Source organism: Pelodiscus sinensis, chromosome 1 (genome assembly GCF_049634645.1).
Source record: "Pelodiscus sinensis isolate JC-2024 chromosome 1, ASM4963464v1, whole genome shotgun sequence".
Classification (NCBI taxonomy): domain Eukaryota; kingdom Metazoa; phylum Chordata; order Testudines; family Trionychidae; genus Pelodiscus; species Pelodiscus sinensis.
The window spans coordinates 73,307,309-73,326,248 of record NC_134711.1 but is presented as its reverse complement, the minus strand read 5'-3'; the positions used below and the strand labels follow the sequence as shown (position 1 = coordinate 73,326,248).

General features: G+C 38.9%; 1 protein-coding gene across 2 annotated transcripts in view; it reads right to left on the bottom strand.

The window, feature by feature from the left end:
* Window positions 1–986: 986 nt before the first annotated feature.
* The window catches only part of TMTC2 (transmembrane O-mannosyltransferase targeting cadherins 2), a 402,268-nt gene continuing 384,314 nt past the window's right edge, over window positions 987–18,940 (bottom strand). For both annotated transcript variants that reach the window (XM_075932550.1, XM_075932545.1), the window contains one exon: window positions 987–3,855. In XM_075932550.1, coding sequence (XP_075788665.1) covers window positions 3,676–3,855 — 180 coding nt within the window. In that variant the 3' untranslated portion in view covers window positions 987–3,675. The remainder of the gene's footprint in view (window positions 3,856–18,940) is intronic.

The window sequence follows — 18,940 nt, the reverse complement described above, 5'->3', positions numbered from 1 at the left end:
GATGAGGGGAGAAGCTGGGAATTCAGGCATTTGTACAAATCCTCTTCCCATGCTAAGGGCTCTAGAGAATTTGCTTTGTGATTCTGAGGTTATTCTCCATTTTTGAGTCATCTGGTCAAGCTATGTGCAGCTAAATAAGCTTTGCTCTCTCACTGAATCCTATTGAGGCCAAGTGGCCATTGCCTGTAACTTACCTCAACGTGGGGCCTGGCCTCACTTGCTCAAATAAAAGTGAGACATGGCAGCCACTGAGCCACCATCCAATATAACAGGGCCATACCCATGAAAGCTTTGCAGACTGTGGAAGAAATCCTGCTCTTAGCCACCTGTTGGTTCACAAGATCTTGAATGCCTCAGATCCAGAAAGGGATCTAGATGTGGGAAAGCTGATGCTCACTGCACTAAGGAGCTCAGCAGTTGCTGGGATGCCCGAGTGGATAGGTTTTTGGCACATGTGATAGAGTATTTCCACTGGCAAAGTCTCCTATGTAGGGCACAGCAGCACCTGATGCAGTTGTGAGGCTATAGTAGTAGCTGTAATATGGTGAAACCATGACAGAAGACAAATGGTGACTGTTTTCTCAAAATAAGGTCATATGGCCATGGGGACCTGTATTTGGCTGCATGCAAACAATCACACATTCACCAACTGGGCCATTAATGATATGTTTGAATATCTTTTAAAAAGTCAGTACAGTGTTGTAGAATGACTAGATCCAATAGAATGACTGTGTTGCTATCCTATCTAGTTGTGTATCACAAAGCATAAAATAAACTTAAAAACAACAAATAGTATGGTAGAACTTTAAAGACTAACAACACATGTAGATAGTATCATGCATGAGCTTTTGTGGGCACAGCCCACTTCTTCAGATGACCAGAGTGGTAGATGTCCAGAACCATATAATGTTACTCATCTACAGTCAGTAAAATGTAGTTCATTTAAGTAATGTTATAGCAACAGATGGAGGCGTGCACAACATGTATTTGTTATCAATGCTTTATTATTGAAAACAAAATTGAAATTTTCTTATCTGGCACATAAACAATTATTTCTACAAAAAGGAAAGCCTACAAATCTCGATAATTTATACAAATAACAGTTTTTCAAAAAATAAAAATTTAATTTAGTAAACTTGCCTTGTGCTCTTATTTTTTTAGCACTGTCTGCAAAAATCCACCATAAATCCCTGAGCAGAGACACATATTTTAAATATGTTTTAAAATGATTCCAAAAGCAGAGAGTTAAGTTCTATGTTGAAAAGTGTTCAGGGACATTCTTGTTAAACTTCCATTCGTTCTTTTCTTTCTTTTCTTGTTTTTTTTAAACAGACAGTTATCAATGCTAGCATGAAAATGTATTCCCTATGAGTGTCACTCTGTTGTGCAAAGAATAACTACGAAACAAGAATGAACACATATTGAAAGGGAGAGACAAAGAATACAGAGAAAAGTCATGATCACCAAAGTTTGATGACTTGCAAAAAATAAAGCTGTAGTATACCACAGTTACCTACTGAATTCAGTCATAGCCTAATATGTAATTTATTTTTATAAATTCTGTGAAACGCAGTGAAAAGTAAAGAATAAATTCCAGACACTATTTTATTTTTACCATTGGTTTCAATGGGTGATGATGAAAAAGTTGAAATTCAACTTTTGAGTACTCCATGTTGCTTTCACAGCCATATCATTATTTGACAAAAGATTTGACTTTTTTTTTTTTTTTTTTTTTTTTAAGCAGCTCTTTAGGTATCCCCATTGTGAACTTAGTCATTAAAACATAGCATTGCTAACTGGAAACAAAAAGACAAATTATTATTACAAATTGTGACTATATCAATTTTGAAATAACTGCTCCTCAATATCCTTTAATACAGATCTAAAACTGTAGTGTGTATGGGGAGAATGTACAATAAATGCAGGTGTTACATTTCCCTTTAAGTACACATGCTACCCACATAAAGCAGCAAAAGCCAAATGAAGATGATAGCGAAAGTTGCAGACTACAGGCTTAGTGAACGAAAATGTTGCTGCAATTGAGTAATAAATAAATAAATACCATACAGCAAACTATTCTCCCAGAAGTACACAACAATGGAATGGTGCTCTACAGTTTAAAAAGAGAAAAATATTTTTCATTATAAAGGGTTTTAACAGATCCTGAAGAAACTTGCTTCAATTAAAGGTGCACTTAATGTTATAGTTACCACTCATGAAATGAACATTGAAGCAGATATCAACAGGTTATTAAATGAAATTTTCTTATAAATTATAATACTTTTTCCAACAAAAGAAAGCAGTAAGCAAATGGCTTCGGAAAACACAGACTCTAAAGCTTCAATATGCTACAGCTTAAAATAAATTATTTTATACTTTTTATGAAGACTAAAACAATAGCTAGCCCAAATAAAAAATAAATCTTTAGAAACATAATTTTGTTGTAACCGTACATGTCACAAAATGGATCCCTAGTATCTGGTTAGAATCCAAGTGGATAATAGTTTTTAAAAGAACACCATTCTAAAAAATACTCTGATTAATTGGCAACCACTCTTACACACACCTCTTGGTCTACAATGTCTTGCAGATTCTCTGCTAGCTGCTAAAAGTCAATCCCTTTAGCTAGTTGCCGCCCCGTCAGCAGAGGACAAAAAGTTCCATTTAAAAAAAATCTGATAAGCTTCATTTGCACCATTTCTAACACTTCCAAACTCACCCTGGTTGAATTCTTGCAAAAATAATGCAAGTTGAACAGCATCTAGATGTTCAGTCCAAAACTGGGCTTATCAACAGTAATGTGAAAGGAGTAACGCACAGTGTTCTATAAGGCCAAAGAGAACTTGTTTTAAGGTTACAGCTTCACCGCACTTATTTGATATCAGGGCAAACATCTGTTTTCTGTGTAAATAGAGACAATTCATGACACTAGTGATAGCTTCCAATTCTTTTATCCTGATCCAATGTCACACACAGAGCTGACTCTTACTTGTTCCATCTAGGATAGGCAAAGCAAATAACTGAGCATCTGATGTAAACTACATCAAAACTCTCAACAGTTTGAAACAGTATGTGTAACTTGTCATTAAACAACTGTGAATATTGTCATCTAACCACAAGTGACAGGTCTTTAAAAAAAAAAGCTGTGTCAGTTTGAAATTGATAAGCAGACGGTACTAAAGAGTGATACAGCAGCATTAAGACAAACTGCAAGCATATTGGATTTAGTATACGTTTTAATGAGTTACAGTGTCAGCAAATACTTTAAGTTAGTATTACCTTTTTTACTCCTATGTGGCTGGGTGAATGCTATACAATTCTCCCTTAGTTTTTTTCAGGACAGTATAATTTTTAAAAACTCACATGAAAATGAGCAATATGGGATTAACTGTGATAACTTCTCAAATATGCCAAAACACCATCCTTTAAGTGCTGTGGTTTAATTTTTTTACTTTTGTGGGGTAATCCTTAAGTCTTTCATGAAGCTCCCAAAGAATTTCCCTTTATTTTTCTAATAAAAAAGTCATGCCAAAAATTAGAACAGGTTCTCCTAGCAGCAATTAAGACCCTCTGACCCAGTCAAGTCCAATGAGAGCTTTCATCAGATAAATTCTTGGAAGTTTTGTTTTGGATTTGTCTCAACTGAAAGAAAAAGAAGTTCCTTGAATTTTTCTGTCATGTTTTAGATGTCTTTAAACCTTGTTTTTCCATGATATTCCATAATTTGCGAAGATTTGACTGTGTGATGATATCATCTGGCTTAAATTGAAGAGCACGGAGGTAGTTTGCTTCAGCATCTTTGAGTTTACCATTGAGATGAAGAATGGCTCCAAGATTCATCAGGGCAGCCGGATACTAGAACAAGAGGAGGGAAGGAAAAATATTGAGTGCATTTTCAATTTTTCTTTTCAGACAGTCTTGATCCACTTAAACAAATTATTCCCTTATGTTTGCAGGCATTTTATGGAAGCAATTTAGCAATTTAAACAAATAGAGATAACAAGAAAAAGTTTTTGAACAGCTGCTAACTGTGTACTTTGTGCTTTAAACAGGACAGGCTCTGGTGTCTTCATGCATAGACTTCTTTCCTTAATGAGAAAACACAGACCCCATAAAAGCTTCATATGTGGTAACATCAGCATACCACAGTTTCCAAAAGAAAATTTAAGTAGTCCAACACCAGAATGAAGAGAGGAATTTAATTTTAATTTGACCCAATGCCAATAAAGAGTTTATAATCAGTGGGAATAGCTAACATATTAGAACTGTCCCTCTCTTTCTTTCTTTTAATAAAATATATCGTCAGATCCAAAGACAAATTTCAAGGACATCCATTTTAGATTCTTCTTCATATAAGTTCAATGTTAGGCTAGGCTTTGAGAAACTCTTTCTTTATGAATAGCTAGATAGCCTTAAAATTATCAGTGTCAGAAAATTGAGTTATGAAGATGTTAATGACAAAGATGTCAAGAATGCATAGCACAATAAATTAATAAACCCTTTACCTTACTATTAGGAATTTTTCATACCTCGTTTTGCTGAGTCAGGTTCAGTTCTTGTTTTAATTTTTTTTAATTGATTACATTATGTAATTATGAAATTAAGTAATTTATAATAGTAGTAACAGGTACTAAAATTTCCTAAAATTGCTCAAAACCAAGAATATTGTGAAAGAAAGTTAAGATTTCTGGTGCTGAAATGAGAGGTGTGTTTAATATGCAGAGTACCTGATCCCTCTACCTCCAAATGTATTCGAGATATCATGGCATCTGGGAGAACATGTCTGGCATCCCTGGGAACCTATCCTCACCACCACCACAAAAAACACTCCAAATACCAGCAGCCACCCACACCTAGGTAGGCCTAACAGGCATTCAGGGCTGGTGAGCAGTTCCCTCCAGTTTACTCCACAGGAGACTGCAGCTCCACCCACAGATCACTAGAGGTATCCCTGGGCACGTGGGGGAACATGCAAGTACCAGTAAGGCATTACATTTCAGTGGGAGCATAGTCATTTCATTCACCACAATAACAGTTCTTGATTTAAAAATAAAAAGAGACACTTGAGCAAGTTCAGCACAAATGGGACAGATCAAACCACGTTTTGGATCTGCCGCAGGAATGCTTGCTTCCCATATTATACCGATTGGAGCAAAGATGCTGCAGTTTTGTCTTTGAGGTAACAGCTACAGGCAGCTAGGAGGGTGCTTTGCAGAATGGGTACACATACACACTAGCTCTGCTTAAGCTCGCATGATAGAAACTGTAATGTGGCCATGGTGGCACTGGCAGCAGCTTGGGCTAGCTGTCCAAGTACTTAACCCAGAAAAGCTTGAGCTTGTGTGGCTAGTTTGAGCTACCCAACCACATTGCTACCCATCTGCGCTTGCTAGGAAACACCTTGCCAGTTGCTGTGTCGACATACCCAAAGAGCAAGTGGTTCAGGATGCTGCTCATCAGCACTGCCCATCAGCCTTCAAAAACGTGTCAAGTTAACTGGAAAACCAGTTTCAGCCATCCCTTGCAGGCACAGTATTTATACTCACTAGAGCAGTGGTTCTCAACCTGCTCTCTCTCTCACTCTGTCACACACGCACACACTGGATAAGATAAGATAACATAAGATATAAAGAGCTGCATGGGTAAATAGGATGCACTAGATGCTTCCTAATAAGGTGGACATCAGACATAATAAGGGAAGTAAGAACATAGTAATAACTGTGTCAGTCTCAGGATATTAGAGAAGATGAAAAATACTAGAGCTCAAAATCTTGTCTCTCTCATCAACAGAAGTTAGTCCAATAAAAGACATTATATCACCCCTCTTGTCTCTCTAAAGAAGGCAAGAGGCAGAAGAAAGCGCTCGCTCTCTCCTACTTGCTACATACCAGTGCTGGTTTCCCAGAGAGCAACCCCTCTGGGATGTTGTTATAGTGGGATGGCATTGTGATCAGGTCTTACATACTTCTGAAACAACTATTCAGGTTCACCAAAGAACCCATCATTTGAATTTTTCACCTGAAATTTAAACCCCTCCCCCCACAGAGGATTTAATTTAAAGTGCTTTTCCTACCTAAAAAAATGCTTGCACTAGGAAACAGATAGTAGCTCACCCTCTGAAATGCATATACTATCTCTAGGCACTACATTCTATGTTCCTCTTCTGTTCCTTCCTGCTTGATCTCATCTGTTAAGAAAACAATCTCAGTAATACAAAAGTATGAGTCAATCTTTCAGAGCCATTAGGATGCAATGTGTTCATAACTGAGCAAAACAATGCAAACATCATGATGCTAACCTAGTTACTTCTGGGTTTGTTTTTTATTGCTCTAACATGTCAAGTTATTTTCCCCCCTGAATGATTTGCCCAGGTCTATATCAAAACCAATCATAGCAGGAAATTCCATTCATACTCAATTTGGAGAAGGTAAATTGATATTTGAGCTCCTGAAGCCAATAGCGATGTCAACATGTAGAAGACTACACAGTTAACCGATAAGCCTGGGTTTATCGATTAATCCTATCAACTACACGCATTTCCCCGGGTGTCTCTATATCAGATTAAAAAATGGGGGGGCAGGAGCTGATGGTACCCACCCTAATGCACTGCTGCCTCTGATAGAGAGTTGAGAGCATTTAGAGTGAGGGAGGCAGGCAGGAGCCAATACAGGCAGAGAGCCAAGCTTTTAAGTTGGCTCCCCATACATGCTAGCTACGCAGACCCACCTGCTCTCCCTTAATGCCTCTTACAGAGGCAGAAGAGGAGGGGAGGGAAAGCAAGTAGGAGCCGGTACTGAAGGAAGCTGGCTTAAAAGCCAGCTCCCCACAGCACCAGCTCTGCAGTGCCACTTTCCCACTTTCCCCCGTGCTATCAGAGGTAGGAGTGTGGGCGGGGAAAGAGGGGTGGAGAAGGCTGTCGCAAAGCAGTCTCTGTCTGCTGTGGGCCCAGGCTTTCAGCCTCCCCTGCTCCCCACCCCCAGCAGCCTCTGTCTGCAGGGAGCTCGGATCCCCCACATACAGGGGATGCTGCCATGCTGCGCTACTGCCTCTGTTTAGAAGCAGCAGTGCGAGGCTGGCAAGGGGCTCCCAAGGACTGGGGCCAGACTGCACTGGCTGCTGCCCCATCCTCGGGGACTATAGTAAAGTAACTGCTAAGAATTCATGCAGTTGGTTGACTATTCTATTACCCAATATCTAATATCTCTGTTCTCTTTACCCTGAGAAAGACGGTGAACAACATGAGCTTACCCTGCATAAAACTTTATGCAGAGTAAGACCGACTTATATGGGATTCAGTGCCCATTGTGGCTGTGCATTTGGGGGGTGAGGAAAGTCCCTTTGGATGAGTATTCCCAGAGCTGAGCTGATCTCAGTGTCTGTATTATATGGCAAAAGGGCTGTGTTCCTAGCTCTGTGTCTGCTCAAGGAAACCTGAGGGCCTGGCTCAGAGTTGCAGGGAAGGTGGCTCTGTGGTATTTCAGCACTTCAAACGACAGTCGCAAGGTATCTCTGTGACCAAACCCACCAAAAATTCATTTTGGATAATGACAAGAATTATGCAGCAGAACAATAGCTGAACAGCTGCATTGTGAATAGATGATTCCGTCAATCATAAATTATCCTTTTTAAAAAATAACTGTTCTGTAATGGAAAGGACATTGACACTGCAACTTGTGGCATATGGGAAAATCCTTGTGCCTGTGTGGAGTCTATTACCTTCATCTGGACTCTGTGCAAATGCAAGGTTCGGCCTGCAAGGACCCAATTACACGATCTGGCCTTAAGATCTCTTCTTAACAGCTCAAATTTTATTTGTTAAGATGTCAACAGAGATTCAGTATAGAGATGTAATAGTGTAGTCGATTAACTGATTAGCAAAAGCTTATAGGTTAATGCTATAGATTACGTGCATTTCCCTTCCCACCTCTCCCCGCCTCCAACAGAGACTGCTGCCGTCTTTATCAGAGGTAGCAGCACAGGGCGGCGACAGGCAGCTGGTCCGCGAGGGGAGCTGTTTTTTAAACTGTCTTGTCTTGCAGACCAGCTCCTGTCTGGCACACTGCACTGCTTCCTCCAATACAGAGGCAGCAGCACAGAGTGGTAGAGGGCTCCTCGGGAGTAGGGCCAGAGTGCACTGCCTGCTGGCCCTGCACCCGGAGAATATAATTTGGCAAAATTATTGTGCTATTATTTATTATTAGTCCTCTTTGCTCCTGATTGAGCATAAGGCACCAACGAATCTTCTCCAGCCTTCACAGTCCTGAGAAAGCCGGCTGACTTCTTCCCAGATCGTGCCCTTCCTTTTCATGTCCTCCTCCACAGTCCTCCTCCAGGTGCCCAACGGCCTCCCTCTTTTACGCTTTCCAGATGGAGTCCATCTGAGTGCCATATGAGGGAGTCTTGTTTCGCTCATCCAAAGGACATGCCCCAGTCATCTCCAGTGTCTCTGCTTGATCTCGTCCACAACATTGTTGATGCCAGTGCATTGGCTTATCTCCTTGTTGGTAACATGCTGTTCCCAGCGGACTCTGAGGATACGACGAAGGCACCATCCTTCAAAGCCTCTGAGTCTGCTCTCAATCTTCTTGTTAGTCCTCCAAGTCCCTACGGCATACAGCAGGACTGAGCGCACATTCGACCTATACATCTTCAGTTTAGTCCTGGTCTACAACAGTGACGACTTCCAAATGTTGTTAAGCTTTTGGAAGGCTTGCACTGCTAGGACAATTCTAGCGGAGATCTCTTGTTGATGTTGCTGTCCGCCGAGATGCAACTACCGAGATACCTGAATCCATTTACTTCCTCTAACTCAACTCGTCAACTCTCGCATCATCAGAGCAAGATTCTTTTCCAGCTACACCAAAACCACCATCATTCAATGCTATGCACTCACCAAACAAGCTACAGAGGAGGAGAAGGACTTATTCTACAGCAACCTGCAAGAGCAGATAGACAAGATACCTAACCATGACGTTTTTATCATAATGGGGGATCTGAATGCAAAAGTTGGGTCGGATAATGAAGGCTACGAATCCTGCATGGGCCCAGGGGGTGTAGGCAAAAGAAACGATAATGGACAGCGTTTTGTAGGTTTGTAGCGATAATGGACAGCATTTTGTAGGTTGGCAAAAGAAACGATAATGGACAGCGTTTTGTAGGTTTGAAATGATAATGGACAGCGTTTTGTAAGTTGGCAAAAGAAACGATAATGGACAGCGTTTTGTAGGCCTGGAGAATGGTCTGGTGATAGGAGGCACTGTCTTTTAACATAAGACAATACATAAGTTGACCTGGATATCTCCAGATAGAAGGACTTGTAACCAAATTGATCACATTGCTATCAACCAGAAGTGAAGAAGATCCATGAGAGATGACCGAGCGCTCAGAGGAGCAGATGCCAACAGTGATCATCATCATCATCTTCTTTGCAAGCTGCAGCTCAACCTGAAACGGCTGAAAAGGACAGACAGAAAGATTGGTGGCCAGCTCTTTGACTCCCGTAGACTAAAACATCTAACAGTGAAGATCCAGTTCACTCTAGAGCTGTTCAACAGATTCAGCTGCTCGAAGACCTGATAGCAGATATCCACTGTGAGGAGATCCAGAAGGTATACCTGGAAACCAGCAAGATTGTACTGGGGTAGAAGAAAAAACAGAGAAGGGAGTGGATTTCAGATGCTATATGGCAGCTCATTGAGAACAGAAAGGCGGTTAAACAGTGCACACTTGCAGGCAGTGATGAAGATAAAATAACAGCTGTACAGGTCTACAGGGACCTAAACGTTGCTGTGAAGAGAAGTGTACGAAGAGATAAGAGAACGTATGTGGACAATATTGCCACGGAGGCCCAGTCAGCAGTAGATAGAGGTGTTAGTAGGACAGTATACAAGATCACCAAGACTCTTATAGGAGACTTTACCAACAAGTCTACTGTAGTAAGAGACAAGAACGGGAAAATGCTGGTGACAGCAAAAGAACAGCTCAGCAGGTGGACGGAACACTTCAGGGAGACTCTCAACAGACCAGACCCAGAGGAAGAGGCTGACATTAGAAGTACGAACCTCCAAGTAGACATGGAATGTGGGGACATCAGTGAGCTGGAGATAGCAGATGCTATCAAACAGACGAAGGGCAACAGAGCACCCGGGGAAGACCAGATCACTGCTGAAAAGCTTAAGGCACACCCTAAGGCAAGCGCACAAGTTCTGAAGGGTCTCTTCAGCAGGGTCTGGGAAGAAGAGAGGGTACCGGAGGCCTGGAAGAGGGGCATCATTGTGAAGTTACCCAAAAAAGGTGATCTGTCCATCTGCGGGAATTGGAGAGGCATTAATCTGCTGTCTGTGCCGGGAAAGATTTTCTGTAGAGTCCTGCTACAAAGTATGCGAAAGGGCATTGAGAAAATCCTCAGGGAAGAACAGGCTGGCTCAGACGTGGAAGGTCGTGCACGGACCAGATCTTTGTCCTACGTACTATAGTGGAGCAGTCAATAGAGTGGAACTCTTTGCTCTACATTAACTTCATTGATAGCATCCACCACCCCTCACTCTGGAGGATTCTACAAGCATACGGGTTCCCTGAGAAGGTCATTAACATCCTGAAGGACCTGTATGCTAAGAATCAATGCTGTGTGCAACATGAAGGACAGCAGAGTGACTGGTTTCATGTGAAGATAGGGGTCAGATAGGGCTGTGTAATCTTACCTGTTATCTTCCTTGTGGTCATCGACTGGGGGATTGTGCTATGGCAGACTAAAATTACTGATTTTGCTTTGTTTGATCTTTTTGATGGCCTCTGAAATTCATTTTTTCTCTGAAATTCCAGCAAATAGGCTTAGCTTAAATACATGTTCAGGCTAAATACATTTTTTCAATGTAAAATGAGTATGAAATAATTCAGACGGAGTTGAAAAATCACGTCAACTATTCTGTATTATAAGTGGAAAAAACCTCAGGTTTCTTAAAGGAAGCTAAGTGCCAACTACCTATCCATTTACTGGATTTATAAGGCATCAATCTCTGAAATATTGAAGCATCAGTGGTCTATTAGAACAAAGGAATTCCAGGTGACTCACTGATTATACAGTAGTGTCATCACACCTTGCCAGATGTAACTGATGGGCTGTGGACAGAGAACTACAAATAACTGTTATAGTTTTTTCCCTCATATAGATTGTTTTTTATTAAAGACAGCTGATGAAACTTTTCAGCACGTTAACAAAGGTAGTTGGCAGCTACCATTCTAATAATAACACTGTCTAACAAATGACACTACCTACTAATTCAGAAACTCAAAAAGAGAAAGAAGCTTTCCTTCATTTCCTTTTAGAGACAGATGCTTTATATCAAACAAGCTGACTGGCAGTTCTATCAGAGTTATTAATGGTGTCTTCAATGGTCTGTTAGAAATGATCCCTTTACCAGTGTTTCTTCTTGCGATGTATTTTCTCCTTAGCTTTTAGGATAGTAACTAATAAATAACAAAATAAAAATCATGCATTTTGCTAGCCAAGGCAGTGGGTATTGTTTATGTTGGTGACAATTCTTCCAAGCCTCCTCTACAACACCATAACAGAAGGAGAATGTTCTATGATATACAAAAACACCACTATAAACAAAACTCTTTTCAGAAATACATTATGGAAATCCAAAATGTTTCCAGTGAATTCTGTGGACTTGCTTCATATTTACACTGAGATAGCCAAGAGCAGATTTTGGCTCCATATACAACATTAACAAGTATATGACAGATGCCCTGGATTTTTTGTTTGGCAACTCGTGTTCACTCCATACACGAATCTTTAGCTCCACATAGAATTAGGTGGCTCATGCAGATCTAAAATAAAACATTTTTACAGAAATATAAGTGTATATGTGATCACTTCATTTACTAACAAAACACACCTGCTTCTGAGCAAAGTAGAAAATTGCACTAGTCAACAGTTTGGAAACAGTTAGTGAAAACTAGAACACCCATTTTGTTGCTTCCATGGAATATCTGTCCACAGCTGTTACTCTTTCGCTAATGATAATGCAGCTGGAGATGGTATAGTTTCAGAATTACAAATTAAATGCCTCGTTTTAATCAAATTCCGAATGTATACTTCAGGAAAATCACTGGTCTGGTTCAAGCTACTTCTGCACTGATTAACCATTTTTAAAATTCATTGAGAAGCTGTTGCCAGTATTCCTCCTGCTTTCCTTCCCTTGCTTCTTCCCTATTGCTCCTGCCTTTAATGAATTTCAGCAGCCTAATTATGTTTCTTATATTTAAAAGCAATATCAGAATTGTTTGCCAAAGGTTGCAGTCAGCATGGCCAACCCAAAGCTGATGACATCACTGCTTTGATAGAGCAATCAAATCCACTGGCTTTCTAGGACTGACTGGATAATGGTCCCTTAGTTTCAGAGGTGCACAGCAAGGCCTTCTAGTTTTATAAGGGCATTTAAGACAAATTAAATTTTTCTTTTAAGCCTTTCTGTCCAATAGAATTTCATCCTTTGAAAAGACACAGAGATGCTGCATGCAAATATGTTATCTTATGCCCTCCTGGTTAGTTGCGGCTGTAAAATCCAGATATTTCAGCTGGAAACATCGAGAGTAGCTTGTTAAAGCCTGAATGATAAACCAGATAATAAACAGAGTTAGTTGGTAGAATGGATCGCTAAGTATGAAAACAGCTTGGTGAGATGTTTCATCATGTCAATGACCATGTTATAATGTGCTGTCATGACTCTTTATCCTCCTACAGTGATGGCAAGGGTTTTCACTTGAACTTCTATTACTGGTGTCACTGCTGTAGTGCAGTGTGCTATTTTCAGAAGCAATCAAAATGTCAACAGCTCTGTTTTTATTATTATTGCTATAGATAACGGAGTACAACTGAATCATTTAAAAAAGTGGCATTTATTTTTAACAGACCCCCAAACGGTACTTCTAAAGTTAGACTGTGATCTAGAAATTGCCCTCACATTTTAATGGTGCTACTTTCAAGTGGGGCTAGATTCTGCCAACTGATAGGAATGCACAGATCCTTCTTCCTACATCAAGTCTCACTTAAGTCAATGACAGTCGGCACAAAAGTAAAGGCACAGGCATGTGGATTTATTTGCAGGATGGAATCCTAGAGTTGCCAGATGTCCCAGTATGTAACTGATAGTCTTACTCTCAAATGTAAACTCCCACATTCCATCTGCCTTACTATGCTATGGGAGCACTGCATATGCAATTGCTAAACACCTGATCCATTCCTGAGACTTGCAGTGCCCCTAACCAGTATCCCATTCCAAGTTGTGCCTGAAGAATATTTGTCAGAGCACTAATCACAAACATGACTAGATGGATGATATCAGAGCCACATACAGAAGGAGAGGTTCAGGAAAAGGAGAGTTAGAGAAGTGAGGTGAAAGAAGCTGATGGGCTGGAGAGGTAGAATGAAAAAGGGAGTGACTAACAGGGGTTAGATAAAATAAGTGAGGATTGTAGGGTGCTGATAAATTCCTGCAGTTCTAATTTGAACAAATATATATGTTCTAATTGACACAATTTTTAGACTGCATTAAAGAGAAATGGGTCCTAACAGCTTAACTTTTGAGGAAGCCTGTCTCCAAACACAAATGTCCTTATTCTGGTATATATATAAAAACTGCAAATAAAAACAAGCCTGAACACTGGGGAAATGCAGATTTGGAGCCAATTTTCATTACTTAAGCCCAACCATAATATTAAGGTAACTGTGATATGCAGAAACACTTCAGCTATTATTCTGCAATCTTTCATTAACAGATTAAGAGCTTCACACAGGATAACACATTTGTCAAAATATCACAAGTAAGTATCTACTGAAATTATCACCTAAATATAAAATAAATATTTTTTTTTACAAAATACCTCCCCCTGGCAAAGCTATAGTTAGCCAGAACACATCATTTGTGCAGTTCAATCAATTCTTTAGTTTCATAAATTAGGATGACATACCAACTTGTAAATGGCAGGAGCAAAGAGCAGCGTAAGTAAACAACTGAGTCATTCCAACAGCTGAAAATAAAATTCACTCACTGGGGGGAATATCTTCAGCTGGTTTAAATTGTCATAGCTCCATTGGCTTCATGGATGTTGGAGGACCTGCTTTTTAATCCCGAATATCAGAATATGTATTGTATGAAATTTTTGTTTATATGGTGTCTGTCCCTGAAGTGCTTTTGAAAGTCCTTAGCTGTGTACTTTTAAAATAAAAATAAGGACACATTCAGGAAACTGTAGCTATAATTTGGAGAAGAGTTCTGGAATTTGGCATGAAAATGGGAAAACTATTTAGTCTATTTGCATCTCAATTACCACATCCATAGGAGAAAACTTCTTAGCATAATGCAATAGCTCCCCAGGCAATGTGAGCTCTCTCTCCATCTCTTTTCCACATCAACCTTCAGAAAAATATCCAGTTTGGAAAAGAACAAAAAATCATTCAAAACTGAACATATATATTATATTTAGTTGGTGAAAGATATCTGCCATAGACCTTTATATAAAGTTATAGAATACTGTATTACATATTGGCAAGGTATGAATGAACAAGATTCAACTATGAAATGTTGTAGATCATATTGACAGCTTGAGAATCCCAAAAGGACATTTTAATTTGGGTAGGTCTAGATATTTTCCCCTAATAGCTATATATGAACTGCTTTGGTACAACAAATTTAAAATAACCTCTCAGTAATCATTCTTTCAATCCATATGGAAACCATGATGAACATTTATAGATAGCTTTTATTAGTGGTAATGAAATGATGCTGAATAGGAACATATGCTACGAATATTTAATACTGCGGTTCTAATTTAAAAAAATCTCTAAGTAAGTTTTCCAGATATCACAAAGTATTTAATTAGAAACTGCTCTTGATTTTCACCCTAAATATTTTCAGTACTGTACAGCATGCAATAATCATATCTAATTTTCTTAGCACTTTAGGATTTCATACAAATACCTTCACATGACTTGACTTTGGTTTATAGAAATGAAGCTGAGCTCTCATGTCTGAAATGTGGTAGTTTTAATATCTAAGAAAGATTGCAGTTTAAGAAGTACAACCTCTTTAGCTTATCTAACAAGAGTAGTCTGTGTATTAATTAGAAGGACTACACTTCAAGCAAATGAGAAATTTGTTAAATGAAAGTGCTGTCTGTAGTGACAAACTGTAATTGTGCACAGTATTTCAGAAACAATATTCCATCTCATTAAGAAAATCTGGAGCTTTTTTTTTTCTTTAAGATTTCACAGAAAACCATATTAGAAATGGACTAAATGTGCATTTGCTCCACATCAACACTATTTTTAAACATGCAAATGAACTTTTCTGCTTTTATTGGGAAGAAGAAAAACAATTTACTGTTATTATCTGAAGGAAAGCAATACTATGCACTATTAATCTATCAGAAATGTGAGTAGCGGCAATGAAATATGACAATATATGAAGTCTGGCATAACATGTGCAAGGCTGAACAGAATGAGTATACACATGCATAAAGTCAAAACTGACTAGTCTCTAAGAGAATTGTAATTTAGAGATAATAGGTAATTATGTATTTAAGTTCACTCTTAAGATATGAATGCAAGTCTCAAGAACTAAAAAAAAATTGCTGTTTTTATAATTAGTATAATTTCTCTAAAAACAAGAAAGGATGGTCACTGAGAGACCCAAGACAAGTTGCTGATCCTTACAATCTAAATAAGGCAGATAAAACCACAAGTAATGACAAGTGATCATAAGTAAAGAGAGGAACAACAGTAAGCTGATGGAAGTGAATATTGTTCTTGGAGGAGCATATTCATGGACACAGGCGATAAATCTCTTTGAATCTATTACTCTACCATATCCTATGTGAGCATGTAAAGGCAGCTGAAATCTGTAAAACAGTGAAAAGGACTGAAATAAACTACTCGTTTATATATATTTTTTCCATTGTGAATCTGCTAATGGGTCCATTCACCAGAAAAAAAAGCACCATTTACGTCCTCTTATCCCCCACCCTCCTCACCTGCAGAAAAGAGGTGCCTGGGTCACTTTGAGTTATGTTGAAGAGTGAAAGGTAGCTTTGAATCTCCAAGTTGGGAATTTGAATTTTTCCAGATTTGGATCTTTAGCTGTCACCTCATCAACACTGACAAAATGATTAAATCTGGCAGGTGTGAAATCACCACTTTTTCTATTGTGAAAAGATTAAATTCCTTGTGATAAACAGTGGCAAAAACCAGTGATTGTCAAAAGAGAGTATCTATATTTAGCACTCAAGAAAACCATTTTGGGCAAAATCAACAGAGGCCCTTATTTTGACTTGCTACTAAATTTCAGTGTTACTAAATCACATATAAAATTGAAATTGTGTATGATTCGTCTTCCTGTTCTTATTGCTGTTCTTGCTTCCTGTTAACAGACACCTATCTTATTTTGTTTACATTTCCAGACCCCCTATTTTCACACAGACATTCAAGGAAAAAGAGCATCCAAGAGGAGCAGTGTGCTTGGATAACGAACATGGATTGATCAGAACTCTCCGATTTTCCAATTCATTATCAGATCAAGTTGAAAGTTCTCTTGGAACCTTCATGGATGTCAATGGACTAAGAATGGAAGAGTAACTCTCACTGCAGTACTAAGACTTCCCTAGGCTGCTGAAGCAGTCATGAGCAGCAGAACTCTCAATGATAAGGGTGAGAGGCCAGCAGGAGAAGACATGACTTTTCCATCAGTTGGCCCACAGCTGAGGAACTCACCACTCATTCAAAAAGAAAAGAGTCTGCTCATGAAGCTGAGCATCTTCAAAACAAAATTAATCCCATTATCTTTGCTGCTTTCCCCCCTTAGTTACAATAATAAAAGGTGTGACCAATTCTTACCAGAGGATTTTATCTTTCACCCCAGACTGTTTTATTAACACGCAGGAGAGAAGAGAGGACAAACCTGCAATTTTCCTGGAGAAGGGGAAAGGGAGAAAGGTACTCTGATCTATGTATAGACTACTCAATAGGTTTATGCAGTGATGTGTGCACATAAGCAGATACAGAACAGTCTCAACATTTCCTGACTTTGGGTGGAGTCACAACAAACTACTGAATTTCCTTTGGAAAAGAGGTTCACATGGCATTTTTGGTCCAGAAACTCTGAGGAAGTTCTATCAGAAAGCTTGACCTTATGAGATTACCAATATTTACATGCTAGAGTTTTAGATTATGAGCTAGATTTATATAATTTGTATTGGTTTGTCATGGTCTTTGGAGTGGGGGGGAAATATACTTGCTCTGAACCCTGTAACAAGTAGTCAGAATCTCACAACATACTGCATTAATTTTACAGCAATGCAAAATGATTGTCATGCTCCCTACATTAGTATACAATGCATTGTATACTAATGTAGGGAGCATGACACAATCATTGCTTAAAACACAGTCACAAGGACTAGAGTGACTAAAAAAAAAAATGGAAAAAATCCAAGATAGCCATGAACAAGATTTATTAATTACTGAAGGAATTTTTAGGCTAAGTTTTGGGCTTCCAATTTACAGTTTGCTTTTTAACTCACTACTGGCAACACTAATAGGACCAGTTCCAATAACAATTTACATTTTCACTGTTGTGCTAGAAAGAAAATGAATTTACAGTTTATCAAACAACGTTAAAATAATATAATTTATTTAGATATTGATCAACAATATCTAAACACACCTCCAAAATGCTAGGAAAAATAACTTCAAATTGCTATAAATTGCACAGCATAGAGTTGCCACGGCAATCCCAAGGCAAAGCTGAAAAATACCCTCCACAACCTTGTTAATAAATACATCTATCTTCAAGATGACCTATAGTGCAAAGAATATTTTTGCCAACAGATACTAGTGAAGTTGTTCAGAAGCACGGAAGGCATAAATATTTGTTTTCTTATGAACTACAAACTGTAATTCTTAAAATGATTTTTTCTCTCTCCCTCTTTGCCTGCCTCCTCTCAAGATCATACAGCTCCTTTTGTCTGTGCTACTAGACTGAACAGTTATCCCTAAAGTTTGTCCTGGTCTCATTTTTACTCATGAGGGACAGGCAGTAAGGAATATGGCACTGGTATTCTTCTTAGGAATTCTGAGAAATACACTTTTCCATGTAACACATATGAGTTAATGTCTCACTTGGCAGTGTGCAACCTGCAGGTGTTTTCAGTGAAGTATTCAGCAAATAAATCAACACTGAACATTAAAATTATGAACTTACAACTTAAGAGTGATTATTTTGTTTTAATACTTGGTGTTTGATGATTTATTAAGGCAATCGTTCCCAAACTGCGGTCCCTTGACAAATAGGGGTCAGCCCACAAGGTGCTAGACAGTTGCCACACACCTTTAAAAAGTTATGACTTGCTCCTGCCAGTGCTGTCTTATTTAACACAATCGATCTGTTATACAGTGTCGTGCACATTTGCAGTGCTATGTAAGTAATATATATCGGTAACCACGAGGGATACATTTTATAATATTGTATAGAATATTAGAGCCACATAAATGTTATTTACCACTAAATGCTAGTTAATGAAGGCCCTGTAAAGCTAATATTCATTTCACATTTCGAATGCTAATATGATTACAGGGCATTTCCCTCTATGACCACTGTTTTCTTTTTAAATTTTGCTTTTTAAAAAAATGCAAGCAGAAGATAGGTGCTTTCAACAGAAGGTCAGACTGGGAATCAAGAGATATGGGTCCAATAACTGACTCTGCCACAGACTTCTTTTACTGCATTGTGACTGGGAAGTTACATAATCTCTAACTACCTCAGCTCCCACTGGAAAAATATTGCCCCACTCCATCTATTTAGAATATAAGTTCTTTGAGGTAAGGGCCATCTTGTACTGTACATGAGAACAGTGTCATGCACAATGGGCCTTTAAGGTCAAGTCT